Here is a 14913-nt window from a genome sequence, read left to right on the forward strand (position 1 = left end):
CTCGATCAAGAGCTGGAGTGGAACTCAGATTACAAACTGGAATCATATAATGAGAACATGTACACGTGGACCAGAAGACTGGGAGATGTGTCCTCTTAAACTCAGAGAGCTCTCGTGGCCTTGATGAGTGACGTTCCATCTGCAACTGTATCAACAGGAGCCCCGCGTGCCGCCCCGCCCCAAACATCCACCAGCTCCTCACCGACCACACGACGAACGCTTTAAACAAATCGTATTATTTGTACTTATTTGTAGTTTAAGCGAGTACAGGCGCGGCGAAAACACGCATGCGCGCGCGTGTGTGTTTTCTGGGTTAATGACATCAGGGAGCATCGCGTACAGCCTCTGGTCAAGCAGAGATAAAAGCGCGCACGACAAGCCAAACTTAATTATTTCCTCGCATGCACGTTCAACGTAATTTTTGGTTAGTGGGTTGTGTTATTTGGTGAAATTTATCCACCAATAAAACGCCTGTTAATTTAATGAACACAGCCTGAAATGCAGCCGTGCCGGTTTTAAGACTGCATGGAGCGCGCGCCTGCCTGCCAGTATTCTGGTTTCAAGTCCTTTCTGTGTGTGTGTGTGATGGGGGCCGTGTGGGATATGACTTATCACATTGTATGACACCGAACAATAAACTTAAACCAATTTATGAAGCGTCAATGCGTTTATGGTTAGCCTGTCGCGGTTGCTCACTTGTCTCCGCAGCCAATTCCCTCTCTCGTCCTATACATCAAAGTGACGCTCACTCTGGTGACATCTCCGTAAAAAGTGATCGGAATCAAATCAAAGCTTTTAATCTCACCAATCACCGTCACATCTGGACGTTTTCCACCACGTAAAGACTTCTGTGGCTGAGCTGCAGTTGTTTCGTTGTGCCGTGTGTGGGTCAGTGAAACTACATTGACTACATACGGCGCGTTATTTGGGGCTCAAGCTGCACCTGCTCATTGAGATTCACTTGCAACTAAGCTACTAATTACACTGTTTCGGCATAAACTAATCGTATAGGGGCTATCGCAGAAATATTCAGATATCAGACTCTCCAAGACCAGTGAAATTATGTATTTCCTGAGTGTAAGTTTTTCTTGTAGATGCGTTCAATATCGGACATAATTCAATCCCTAACAGAGCGAATATTGCTCCTTTATATTCAGTTTTAGGCCTATCTTATCTTGTGATATTTGACCAAACGCTACATTCATATTCATCCCCAAATGTCCCAGTCAGTCAGTCCTTCTGCCTGAATGCAAAACCATTGTACAACCGGTTTATGATTCACTTTTAGAGGCTGTGGCGTTATGCTCTTTTCAGACTGAATTATAGCTCGAGCGTTCCTTCAACATATGGGAAAAGAAAGGAAAGTGTTCACCTAAGCTCAGATAACAAGTATAGAAGTGCCCGTCTTGGCTTCAAATTGCTCCTTACATTTCTTCCTGGAGACTTAGCTTATAAAAACGCAGTTCATAGCTTTATTTTAAGGAAATTGGAAGAAACCGACGCCTGGTTTTGGTTATATGTGCGCTGAGAAAACTTGACTCACCGGCATTAGAAACGTCCGATAAAGGAAGCATCAAAATGTCAACAATTTTAATGAAGAAGTCGTTGTTTTTGTAGATGATTTAACTCTGCTGACACCTGCGAGCTCGCGATGTTCTGGAGCGCGTGGGCGGTGCAGTGAGCGGTGGGAGGGGGAATAGGGGGGGGGGGGGAGGGGGGAAGGGGGGCTGTCCGTGTCCACGCTCACTCACTGGTGGCATTGTCATGGAAACTAGACCACCGCCTCGCTATTGTCTCGCGCTCTGCCAAGTTTATTATAAACACTGCGCGAGCCGCAGCGCACTGTCAAAACGGAGCGCGAGAGCAGAGAGCGAGTTGCAGTCTAGGGGAAGAAGCACCGAGGGGAGAAAAACCCAGGAGCAGGAGAAAGTGAAGGACCGCGAAGAGCTGTAGAGAGAACAAAAGGGCAAACATCTGGATTATTTACCAAAGAAAAACAGCCGCGTGACAGTGAGATGTAAAAATCTGGACAAGGAGTTTTGAAGAGACGAAACCAACAGTCCAGGGAGATACTGGGGACACTGACCAACTCCGACCGGTTTGAACAATAGTCACTGTATCACCTAAAAATAAAAGGCGGCTGAAGACACACCAGAGCTGCTCAGAGTTCACCTCGTCGTGTTTGGCTTGCAGACCGGTGTTTGCACCGGCTACTCTCCATGTATAAAATGGATTACTCCTATCTGAACTCCTATGACTCCTGCATGGCGGCCATGGAAGCGTCGGCCTACGCGGACTTCAGCTCGTGCAGCCAGGCCAGCTCCTTCCAGTACAACCCGATCCGGAGCGGACCGTTCTCCAACCCGGGCTGCACTCCGCTCAGCACGGCCAGCTGCACCCTGGGAGCGCTGCGAGAGCACCAGCCCACACCGTACTCCTCAGGTATGGAGCCTGTTTTATTCTTCCGGAGGTCTGCGTGGACATACAGATAAGATGTGGTTCATTATAGGCTCGTGTTTGTTTTAAACGTGGAAAACACGTTCAGTCGACTCATCATGTTCTCTGACTTTGACACACATCGACATTTAAAAAGCAAAGGAAAAAGGAAAATATCTAATTATCAACTCTATTTTTCGTTTTTGATGACCATCATAAAGGCCTAAATGGTTTACGTGGATTTGTATCTTAACAGACTTCATTCCAGATTTAGAATGACATAACTGCAGAATAAATACATTTGCATTAATGTAATGATTTACAGGTAATGTGTTTACATTCATGATGATAAGAGATTTTTAAAGGTAAAACATTGTATTTCCAAAGAATAGGTTATATAACACACGTCAATCTGCAACAGCCTAAATAAGAATAACTTTACATAGGCTCATATAATAATAATACGAGTAATAACAACGATACATCATTTAAAAAAACGAAATCATCCTTGACAAATCACACACACACACACCTGTTGGTAATGAGCCCACCCAACAGAAACATTTGTTATTCATTTGCTTGCAACAACTGGCTAATTGTGTCTAAATTTAAATACGATTTTAAACTCAATATGTTGTTCTTTTCTTTTCTTAAAGCAGCTAAGATCTGTTCCTTTCTGATTGAGTTTCGATTTTGACAGGATTGACTTTAAATAACCCATTGTGACATTTCTAGAAGCCGTTACTCCAAAATAACCAATATATTTTAATTGAAAACTGACTGCATATTTTTACTGATTAAGAGGTTCACGTGCTGGATTTGTAAAACATTTTATAAATTCGATACATAAATGAATAATAATCTAAACATATATGATTATAAATAAACAGCCTAATTCGTTTTAAGCCGTAAACCTCTCTAAGGCCTATTACGAGCCGCAAAACTCTCAGTCAACGTTATAAAACAGAGAAACGTTTTAGGCCAAATTCAATACAAATGTACAATGTTGATTTGTGTATTTCACAAATTTGTGTCCTTCTGTAATCAAACAATTAATCCGACTTCAACAAACCAGTAAATAGGCCTATATTGTAGAAACACAGTTTGTTAATTAACGAAAAACGGATTATGACAGATTTCCCGATGACGTAGTTTAAAAGTTGTTTTCCTTTCTTTCTTTCTTTTTTTAAACCCGATGAGTTAAACAGGGTCCTGCTTCATCTACGCGGGGCCTCTCCTTATCATTGCAATCAGGGGCCTCTGCTGTCAGACCATGTTAAATGTTGCTTTTCGACCACTAAACAGATATATATCATGTTTCCCCCTCACAGTCCCTTACAAGTTTTTCTCGGACCCCTCCGGCCTGAACGAGAAGCGGAAGCAGCGGCGCATCAGGACCACCTTCACCAGCTCCCAGCTGAAGGAGCTGGAGCGCGTGTTTGCCGAGACGCACTATCCGGACATCTACACCCGCGAGGAGCTGGCACTGAAGATAGACCTGACCGAGGCGCGAGTACAGGTGAGAGGAGCAGGCGTTTAACCTGCTGCTTTCTAATACCATGTCCCATTTACTTCTGTCTGACTTTATGGTTGTTATCTGACATCTATCGATGCCTCCTATACGCCATGTATTTTACTCACATATTCATTTTTTTAACTTTGTCTGTTTAATTAACAGGTGTGGTTTCAGAACAGGCGCGCCAAGTTTCGTAAGCAGGAGCGCGCAGCCAACGCCAAAGTCAGCAACTCTGGCGGCACCACGGGCAGCAGCTCCGGCAGCAGTTCTGGATGCAAGAAGGGCGGAGAGCTGAGGTCTTCCTCTGACGACGACGAGTCCAAAGAATCCACCTGCAGCCCCACGCCGGACAGCACGGCCTCCCTGCCGGGCTCGGCCAACGGGAACCTGGGCAGCCCCGCCAGCCTGAGTCCCAGCCCGGTTCCCATCAACAGCGGCTACATCAACACCTCCAGCTCCCCGGTCCTCCAGGGGCTGAAGCCGCCCAGCTGGTCCAGCATGGGACCGTCCAACCCGGCCGTGGCCCAGCCGGCTGCCCAGACTCAGGAGATTCTGAAGGCCTGGCAGCCGGCGGACAGTATGACCGGGCCCTTTGCTGGAGTCCTGTCCTCCTTCCACAGAAAACCCAACCCCGGCATCAAGACGAACCTGTTCTGAAGCACAGGGAGAGAAAATGAGAAACAAAACATTGTGCTGTCTGTACTGGAACAGTGAAGAGTTTCTTACCCATTATAACACTGAGTTCACTGGGGTAGTCGGCTGTATAGGTCAGGGAGGCCCTCGGTCCTTATCCAAAAAATAAAATAAAAAAATCCTGTCCAACTGATTCAAAGCAAAGACAATAAAGTCAAAAGTGTTGGTCACCATCTCTCAACCCTAAAACAATATTATGCAACTGCACCTGCAAAACTCTGGACACGGTCAGTTTCCTCAACCTGCGATGACTTTAACTCTTCACTCTCAGAAGAGAAGCCCCTCCTCCGCAGATATAAAACACTGAAAGGATGTTTGTGTGTCGCCGAATCACAACCGCTTTTGACTTGATAAACACATCAGAATATGCATAGCCGCATTTAATACAGCCTCTTTTCACTCTTTCTTGCTCACTTATAAACTCAACATTCCCACGGAGCCCTTTGGAGCGCCACACATGCGCCCTGATGAGCATGGCGGTCAAGTACACGCCGGGTTTAAAGCAGAAATCTAAACATCACGCTCCGGTCTCTGCTGGGGAAAACGAAACAAACGAAACTTTTATCCTCAAGCACAACTTCCTCTAAGCTCTGCTGACACACAGACTCCCCCCAGAAAGGGAACAGGGCCCCCCCCCCCCCCCCTTAAATCTCTTTGCCTAAGCAGAGCAGGGCACCCTCAAAATCCAATTAGAGCAGCCGGGTCCAGACCAGACACCTCCCCAGTTCATCCCTTCCTCCTCCTTATTCTTTACTGTATCAAGTCCTGACTCCCTTACTCTCATCCTCAATGTGACCCCCCCCCCCCTCCCCCTCCCTCAGGCTTTATGGTCCCATCCCATCTCTCAGTCCCATCATGCCTTTCTCTATCAAACAGTGGGCACTTTGTTCAAATTCAGCAAGAGGAAAGTAAGAATTTGAGGCTCATGGAGTTCCCTGCCCTGTTATTTGGGTGGAGAGAGGTGTAAAAGATGTAGTTATACAAAGAGCAGAACATACACGTGTCAATCTTAATTATTACTGACTTGTCTCATGGTACTCCAACATGGTTTATCACTGTTGTCACTGACTGAAGAGTTGTTTGATGAGTCTCCTGCTGGACTGATGGGGAGGAATGAGTTTGTTGCTTCTGTCTGAGGTGTGAACTCTATCGGACTAACAACTCATCACCCACTCCGGCTCTCTCGTCAGTGTTTTTTATTTTTATTAACTCTCCCACAGCCGACGAATATGGGTCTTTGTCAGAAATGCAACACAAGCTGGTAACATGTTGGCAATATATATATATATATATATAGAGAGAGAGATGCAGACAGTTGCTGGAGTTTTCTACTGTATGTCCATAACTATCTGTTCCGTGTTTCTTTTGCAAAAAAATGAAAAAAGCAGCTGTTTGTATTTCCTCTCAACTTGCGAATTGTGTATCATCTCTATTTCATTTTGTAGCACATCACTGAAACAAGACTGATTTCATGGCTGACTTTTTAAAGAGGGTTTACTCCAGAAATCTACTCAAAGAGGGGGGAAAAAAACATGTATTTATTAATATTCTTTATTATGTCAGTGAGGAAAACCCCACACATTTCTTTGAACTGCTCCTGAAATTTTGTGACTGTAAATTCCGTAATTAATAATATAAATATTAGGTAGCCCTTTGTTTATTCCTCTCATGTTGCTTTACAGATTTATTTCTCTGTGGAGCATCTGTCTCACAGACCAACACACGTCCATGAAAACTATGAATCGACAGAAGCTCTAGTGAATGAGAAGTTATAGCACTACTCTGAATATTCTAATAAATCTACATTATGGAAGCACTACGTGATGCGTTCAATGATCTGGTTTCTTGTGTGTAAACAGAGTGTTGTGGGTTATGTGCAGACCTCACTAACAAAGCTGCGTTCATGAGCACTGGACGTATACGAGCTCCCTAAAGTCAAATAAAAAGTGACATGAATGTCACGTATTTTCATGTTACCTCTCCTTAAACTGAGGCCGGTCTACAGATCATAACTGTTTCATCCTCTCAGCTTTCTCTGCAGACGACAACAAAAAGAGGAGAATGAGCGAATGTAGAAAACAAGTAAGATATTAGTTTTAATTGAAAAACTAAAATAAAAATTACATGGACAACTTACATTAACTGTAACATAAACAAAAGAGGTGACTACATGAAGGAACGAGATAAAAAGGGAGTGCGTCAGAGAAAACAACAATGACGCGTCTCTTTTTCACTCACACACACACACAACCAAGAACACTGAGAGGCCACACAGCAGATCCACATTCTCTGCATCATAGTTGTTGGGCTGTTAGGAAATTAGACAACTTGTATGACACATAACACAAGTAAAAAGGCTGCATGTGATGCAACACAATTCAAGGACGTTTTTGTGTCACGAGGAAAATTAGGAGAGATAAACATGAATGAAACTGCTACACACACATATTTAGTCCCAATTTTGAAACACATTCATTAAGAGATCGCCACGTCGGCGTCTCTAAAACAATATAAACTGGCTTATGGTTTGGCTTCTCGTCTCACAGGCCGAAGAGGCAGGATTTTAAATTAAGAACAGATAAAGACACTGTGAACACTCACAGGTGAGTTAACTCGCTGGTTCACTGCTGAAGAACAAGATATAAACAAACTAACTTCTTTCACTGAACATGACTTGGTTGCGTCCCGTTTTCCACAAATTTTGCACAGTCAGCATCAAACACACTGGTGAGGTTTATGGAGAAGCAGCGCCCCCTGCGGGTTACATTAGGGAACAACATCAGCCTTCAAACCCTCCATGTCCTGCAGAAACCTGACTCTTTTAAAGAATCTTGAGAGGCGACAAGTTCTCCCACGAGTACATAATATATGCCGTCTCACGAGTAATATAACAAAATAAGATCTGCAAAATCTCCAGACAGCATGACAGGAAAAACACGTTTTGGTGACAAATGGTTTCTCCAAGACAACGACAATAAGATGGTTAAGTAAATAACTGTCTGTCGAACATTACCATCAGTTAATCCATTTAGCTATGTTAGCCAATTCTGTTTTAAACAATTTAAAGAGAAATGAATGCCAGATGTGACATAAAGCCCATCAAACCGTTTTATGATGTTAAAATATGATTCAGCTTCTTCTATAAATTCAAATTTCATGTCCTCGCAGACAATTAAAGAGTGAAAATCATAAATGTGCTGGATAAAACCTTTAGAGTTCACCTCATGTAAAATTGTGATATTATGGCCTCATGTAGTGCGGCACTCATTTGTCAGTGTTTACAGTTTTCTGAAAAAATTACTTCTCATCTTCTAATAATGCAATCAACTCGTCACACTCTGCAAGCTGAAATGTCAGTGTTCGGGGTGCTGGTAAATGTTGTACCACGGCGAAGCATGCACGCTTAGCTCTACCGGGACCGGTTTGGTTGGTTTGCTCCATATTCCCTTTATCCTAAATCATAAATATGTGCAGAGACACAGACAATGATTGCCACCATGTAAACAACAGCGGCCCAAACATCATCACACAAGTATAAAATATGAGAATTGCAAGTTGACCTAGCTATTGCCCGACATGAGCCCGGGCTAACTCCTCTACGGTCACCACTTCCTGTCCGCCTCCATCACTGAAGCTCCCCGGCTGTGTGCTGACGTTACCCTCGAGTGCTGTCTAACAATCCCCATAAAGTTTCCTCAAATCTGTCTGTCAGTGGGGCGGAAAAAAACCCTGAGACAAGGCTCTTGTTTCCCACAAAAATCCCTCTTTTCATTTTGCTTTAAATTAGAAAATCTCCTCTTCTGAGGAGTATCAAAGTCACTGACTTGATTTATGTTTTCCAGGAAACAGAAAGACAAAACAAGCTCTGAAGCTAGCATGAAAGCTGCAGGTCAGAAGTGACGGTACAACATAAAGGAATCAGCTGCTTCAGTCATAGCTCCAATTCCGTGTGGCCAGAAAATATGATCTCATCCTGCATCTCCTCGCTCGGTTTCAATGCTGAGGGACATGTAGTGTCACTTGAAGGACTGAAATGATTCTCGTTAAATAAGGCCACTTCTGCGACGACAACACACATACAGTACCATCTGAAAAAGATGGTGGTTCTAAGTGTTTTTTTTGAAAGTACAAATGGAGTGCAATTTCTCTCAGAAGGCACAGTCTGGCATTAATTGGCACGTTCCAGCTCAGCTCAGTTCAGTTCAGTTCAGCTGAGATTTGGCCTCTTGGGACCCGGTGTGGTACCAGGCCAGTTTGGACCAGTCAGAGACCAGCTTCAAAGAGTTTATTTCTGCTGCTGCTGCTGCTGCTGCTGCTTGAGGCTCTCCAGCAGGACTCGCTTGTGAGCGGGGTCGAGCACTCCCGCCTCTTCCAGGTCCTCCTCAGTGATATCACTGAAAACAAAAAACAATTTTTATTATTTATCAATCATGATGAAAGAATAACAGTGGCGATTAGAGTAGAGAGGTCTACAGCAACAGTGTATGTACCTGAGGAACTCCAGGTCGTCCCAGCCGTTGTGTAGAAGGCCCTGCTCATATCTCTCCAGTCCCAGCCTCTGCAGCCACTCCCCCACCGACGAGTCTCCGACAGACAAAGAAGAACTACTGCTGCCCCAAAATGCCTGTGAAAGGGAAATAAAACACAGTGTCAGCTTAAAAACTGCTGTATGAAGATTGCAGCTCGTCTAAAAAACAAATACCCAAACAACCCATACACGTCACAATGTAATGCCATTTCTACCTTTGAATGAGGCACCGAGTGTTCATTGAAATGGACTGCTCACCTCCTCAGGCATGTCCTCTGCAATACTCTCTGTGATGGCATTTCTGGGGGGGAAGGTGCGGCAGGCGTCCAGACCTAAACCCATTGGCTGCCCTCTAAGAGGCGGCGGCGCAGATGGAGCGCGCGGAGGCTGCCCAGGAAACTCACTCTCACTCAGCGTCTTTGCCATCTGGAGCACAGAACACGACTGGTCGTCCAACGCCCCTGGTCCTCCCCCTCCTCGTCTAAAACCCTCTCCGAGGGCCGGTGGGGCAGCAGCGCCGGCTGCTGGGATCCTGACCTCGGCCAGGTCTGGGTAAAGAGTGCGAGGTTTGGAGAAGGGGGCTTCTGCGACCATCTCCAGGGCTCCCTTAGGGAGAGGAGGAGGGGGGAAGTCGGGAGGAGGTCGATTCAGCGTGCTTCCGACTGTCGTTCCAACACCACCCCCCTGCGCTCCTGCCACGCAGGCGCCTCCGTCGTCCTCCGAGGAGCCCTCCTCGCTAATAGCGCGGACCGAGTGCCCCATCATGGGTCTGCGTGGGTGAGAGGGCACCGAGGCCACAAAGGGCGGTTTGGTTCGAGCTCCAGCTGAGGGAGGAGGGGCTTTAGCTACCTGGGGGTTTGGGGAGGGAGGAGACGGAAGGAGCTCAGGCGAAAGAGCAGCTGCCGACTGGTTGGGAACGCCCTCCAGGATGTAGTAGGCGGGATTATTGTAGCTGTTCTTGCAGATGGACGGATCGCCGTCTGGTGCGTCCTGTTTAGACCTTAAAAATATACAGAAAAAAACATAACAGGTGGTTGATTTCCACATTAAAAATGTGTCTAAGCGGTTGCATCTGTGTGGTTATCTTGCATACGTGTGTAACCTATATGAATGGGGCGGTACCTTGCAGCAGTTTCCTCCTTGCTGGTCCGTTCTCCCTCCTCGCTCACTTTTCCCAGCTCTCCAAGCTGTTTACGAACTACAGCTGGCCTGCACAGAGACAACATCACAACCGGTCAGCTGCTGTGACAAAACAGAGGATTGAGAAAGGTGTTTTTGTGCACATCCCTGCACGATATCAGATTTTTTAAAAAAGGTAAAAATGTAACATTGTAACCATACTGGGTCTTCATCAGGCAAATGGGAACATAATCAATGATTTGTTTTTCATTACAACATTGTGATTATTTCTGCTGTATTAAACTGTATGAAGGTTTAATACAAGCAAAAATACTTTTGTATTGTGTACTCCAGAAAAACATAACCTCTACATTGGTCCACAATTTATACATTTTAAGTTGGATCAGGCAGATATCCACTATAATGCAAATATATAGAGCTGTACAATGTGGTGTATAGAATAATGTCCTCTGAAGGATGGGTGCACATTTTATGAAAATATTCAGCTTTTTGCATTTTAATACAGAAGTAGAGTGTACTGACTTGACGTATTCATGTCCCACTCTGGATACCAAAGTGCATTTCCCTTTAGGTCCACCCGTCTCATCCTTGTCCACACTGATCCACTCTGAAATACAACCATAAAAATGAACTTTAAGTTAACTTAAACATCAGTCAAACGTCATCCTGCATCATTTGGTCAAATTGCGCCTGCAAAATTCTTGAAGCTTAAAAGTCCTTTCATTTGTCTCAAGTGCTTCATTTACATATTTCCTCTCCTCTGGAGAGGTTCACTGATTCCTGTTAATTGGCTGTGTTTACCGTAGAGTCTCTCCCTGGTTCCCATTCTTTCTGAAGGGACTCTGACCCTCATGGACCCCCTGATATTTCCTGTTTCCTCGCCCCGGTGGGACAGGTAGGTGTGGAACTGCTGTGCTGTGCTGCCAATCATAGACTTCAGAGCCAACACACACTCTCCTAGCAGGGAAACACACACACACACACACACACACACACACGTGTTTATTTGTCAGACTGAAAGTCCACTTTAAAGAATTGCACGACCTCATCACAGTCTCTTCATACCGTAGGACTCGTATCCATCCAGTGACTTCACGGTCAGCAGCAGATGTTGGTCCTGCAGGTACTCGATCTCCGAGAGAAGAGGTTTCAGCGTCGTCAGCTGCTTGTTGGACCAGCCCACGCGCAGGAAGTTGACATTGTCGCTGCTCTGACTGTCGTTCTCGTAACTCTTCTTAAACTCTACAGATGAGAGACAGACAGAGAAATGCAGGGTGGGGGAGGGGGGGGGGAAGAGGACAAAGGGAACAAGGTTGGAAGGAGAAGTGGGAAGGAGAGAAGGAAGATGTTTCTATTGCATTTCATTCAAAAGTACATGGCGGACAGGAGGTGGGGATGCGGCACAGGTCAAAAATGGATTCAAGCTTAAAAGGTATACTGACTGCCTGAGAAAGGGAGGGAGGGAGAGAGATACGAAAAGAAGAAACAGATGGAACTTTTATTAATCCATTAGGTGTTACAGAAACCCCGTCTGTACTGTAACTCCCTGGTGGATTTTGGTCACGTGCCGGCGTGTTCTTCTGACCTTCCAGACAAGTGGAGTAGAATTCGATGAAAAACTTGGTTCTGCTCGCTGTCTTCACGATGACCTCAATGCTCTCGAACTCAATGTAGGCCTGCTCTGAAGACTTTGGCAGACCTACAGAGAAACAGGAGGGGGGAGGGGGGAGTGGAGGAAGACGGTGAGCCAGAAACATAACACAGACCATGAATGTGAAAAGATTAAACATTATGCACTTACTAACTGACCTTCAGTTGCGTTACGTTAACTTTTAAAATAGAAGCCGTGACACAGTGTGAATGAGAATGAGCAACAGCTTATATTCAGCTCAACTCACGATTGACAGAAAGAGAAAATAAACAAAGGAAAATAAATGTAACTGAATCCACTTGTACCTTTCTTGGAGACAAACTGTGAGGTCACCCCCACCTCGAAGGTAGCAAACACAGGGGAATGATCACTGGTCACTATATCATCTGTACAGCCTGGCAAACAAAGGAAGATAGAAGTCCCATCATCATGTACAAGACATATATAGAGGTTTTCAATGTTTAGGGGAAATTAATCACAACACTCAGTTGCTAAAATTGCTAAAAAAAAAAAACTACCTCTGTTACACTGAATTGAAAGAAATGTCTGAATTATTTTTTCTCACCATAGGAGTTACAGACGATGTGTGTTTCTGGGTAGGATTTCCACAGGATCCGGTCACACCAGGATGGAACATTGGTCCTCATCTGGGACAGACAAGAACAGTAGAAGACACAGTAGAGTCATCAGTTTTCAGAAACGCCTGGGAGGACGACCGCCTGTGATGCTGCGTGAGTTGGTAAACAAACCCCTGTGGCCTTCTGCTTCTGCCACACATACGTGTCCCTTGAGCCACGCTCGTAGCGGTAGGTGGGTGGGAACGAGATCTCTTCCTCCCCTGCAAACAGGGAGACACACATTCTGTTGTTAGAACTCCTCGCAGGTGAGTGGAACGGTGCAAAGCGGAGCATTTTATTAATTCAATAAATCGTATTAATTTGAGATGTTAGTATAAGTATAACTCTAAAACAAATGGAGAATTGCTGAGACGATAGACAGCCTCTGTCTCTTCCTTTGAATTTTGCAATGTCCAAGTTATATTTACTGCATTAGTGCCACAGAAAGAAGACACTTTTAGTAAGCAGAGCTGACTGATTGGTTGTGTTTAAACAAGACTGCTTGTGTCGACACATTTACAGTATTTATATAAAGCTCTCACAGTTTCTCGCAATGGCAAAAAGGCTGAGAGAATTAGAGGCTGATTTTGAGTCTTCCAACACTTGCATCGATACCATTATGCATAGGGAGAGGAGGTAAACAGTACTGTAAGCCAGAAGTCCGGTAGAAACACGAACCAAAGCGTAGAAAGACTTTGTTCTTCTCTCTCTCCAGGTTGAGCTGGTCCACCTTCAGCAGGGGCTCAAACTCCTTCCTGTTAATGTAGTTTAAAATCTCCTGCACACGGACACAAAAGGAGAGGAGGTGTCATGCACATCGGCTGCATTTCATCAATCTTGTGTGTGTGTGTGTGTGTGTGTGTCTGAGTTCTGCTTCACCTGTATGTCCATATCCAGCCTGTAGTTGAGGTCTCCCAGCCAGAAGAGGTGTGTGAAGCGCAGCGAGATGTCGAAGGAGCTCAGCTGTTTGTCTCCTAACGACAGCAGGCGGAGGATATCTAGGTAGTTCTGGTTCCTCCTGTAGGGGTCAAAGGTAAATGAGTGCGAGTATTGTGTGTCATGTAGATGCAAAAGGGTAAAAGGTACAAGACCCTGAAATAAAATGGCCATGAACAACGTGTGTGTAGGGCTGAGGTGGATACCTGGCAATCTTCTCATTGCCTGATGTCAGGTGACAGTTCACAAAGCCGAAAGACGTCCCGTTGAACATAAAGGACACGCCCACAGCTCCTTTGTTACCTTTAACAAACAAATGTCAAAACAAACATTCAAAATGCATATATTACAGTTATTAACTGTAAATGACGAACAACAAGCATTACGTTGTTGAACAAAATTTGATGGTTTCTTCGATCATAGTTTTTGGTGAGACCGCAAGAGTTGCAGTAATAAAATCCATAATAACTCCTTTGTTAACAGTGTCAGTGTTTGATAGCGGCGTTATTCTGTTGTTCATATCTCTATATTCGGTCTAGAGAGTAAAGCACGTGAAGAAGAATGGAGACTGAACACCGAGTGCTGTTGTTACCCAGCGTGTTGGCGATGCCCGTCTTCACACTGGACATCCCCACGTGGCTGATCCGGTTCTCGTGTTCCGGTTTCACCAACACAGCAATTTTTATGTTCCACAAAGTTTGCACTGCGATCTACAACCGATGACAACAACAGAGCGTTGGGAACCAATTAGTCATCGTTTCTTTCTGAATGTCATATTTGACAGAAAAGCTTTCTTTCCTCACCGGTTTATAATCCAGCTCCGTCTGTTCCTTCAACATGGCGCGCAGTGACTCCACCCACTCCCGATCGCACACAGAGTTTTCTTGGCTTCCAAACACGTAAAGGTCATGAGGGATGGTGACCGTAATCTCGTCCAGAGTCTTCCCGAGGCCGCGACACAACACCCATGAGGCCTGAGACTTCGGTGCAGGCACTGAGCCTAGAGACCATGACCAAAATATTACATTCTCCTCCTCAGAAATACGAATGTCAAGCTCTGGAAACACATACTCTGTCATTTTTAAATGCACTACATGAAAATAAATGATGGTTCAGTGTGTGCTGCTTTTAACGTGGATCATGTTGAAAAATGTATCTGAAGATATTACGAATAATGTGTGTTTGTGTCTCACCCATATTCCAGGTGCCCATGAAGATGGAAATCATGTCTGGCTCGTCTTGGTTGGAATGTTTGTTCTTCATCAGCTGCAGCAGCTGGCAAAATGCCTCCCGCTTCTGAGAAACACACACACACACACACACACACACACACACACACACACACACACACACACACACACACACACACACACACACACACACACACACACACACA

General features: G+C 45.0%; 2 protein-coding genes across 2 annotated transcripts in view; one reads left to right on the plus strand and one right to left on the minus strand.

Moving 5' to 3' along the window:
• Nucleotides 1-2219: 2219 nt before the first annotated feature.
• phox2a (paired like homeobox 2A) lies at nt 2220-4609 on the plus strand (the record flags this gene model as incomplete). The annotated part of the gene is made up of 3 exons (XM_079272587.1): nt 2220-2442; nt 3768-3955; nt 4115-4609. The coding sequence occupies 3 exons, from the start codon at nt 2220-2222 to the stop codon at nt 4607-4609; spliced, it is 906 nt and encodes a 301-aa protein (XP_079128713.1).
• A 2108-nt stretch (nt 4610-6717) lies between these two features.
• Nucleotides 6718-14913, minus strand: part of inppl1a (inositol polyphosphate phosphatase-like 1a) — a 20264-nt gene continuing 12068 nt past the window's right edge. Inside the window, exons 11-27 of the mRNA XM_079271227.1 lie at nt 14711-14813; nt 14321-14517; nt 14110-14227; nt 13724-13820; nt 13461-13599; nt 13260-13359; nt 12714-12802; nt 12530-12611; nt 12270-12359; nt 11899-12012; nt 11379-11555; nt 11115-11270; nt 10836-10920; nt 10296-10382; nt 9432-10173; nt 9136-9269; nt 6718-9039 (exon numbers count right to left, since the gene is read on the minus strand). Of these exons, the coding sequence (XP_079127353.1) occupies nt 8931-9039; nt 9136-9269; nt 9432-10173; nt 10296-10382; nt 10836-10920; nt 11115-11270; nt 11379-11555; nt 11899-12012; nt 12270-12359; nt 12530-12611; nt 12714-12802; nt 13260-13359; nt 13461-13599; nt 13724-13820; nt 14110-14227; nt 14321-14517; nt 14711-14813 (2619 nt within the window). The 3' untranslated portion in view covers nt 6718-8930. The remainder of the gene's footprint in view (nt 9040-9135; nt 9270-9431; nt 10174-10295; nt 10383-10835; nt 10921-11114; nt 11271-11378; nt 11556-11898; nt 12013-12269; nt 12360-12529; nt 12612-12713; nt 12803-13259; nt 13360-13460; nt 13600-13723; nt 13821-14109; nt 14228-14320; nt 14518-14710; nt 14814-14913) is intronic.

The sequence above is a fragment of the Melanostigma gelatinosum genome, assembly GCF_949748355.1.
Source record: "Melanostigma gelatinosum genome assembly, chromosome: 7".
Taxonomy (NCBI): Eukaryota; Metazoa; Chordata; class Actinopteri; order Perciformes; family Zoarcidae; genus Melanostigma; species Melanostigma gelatinosum.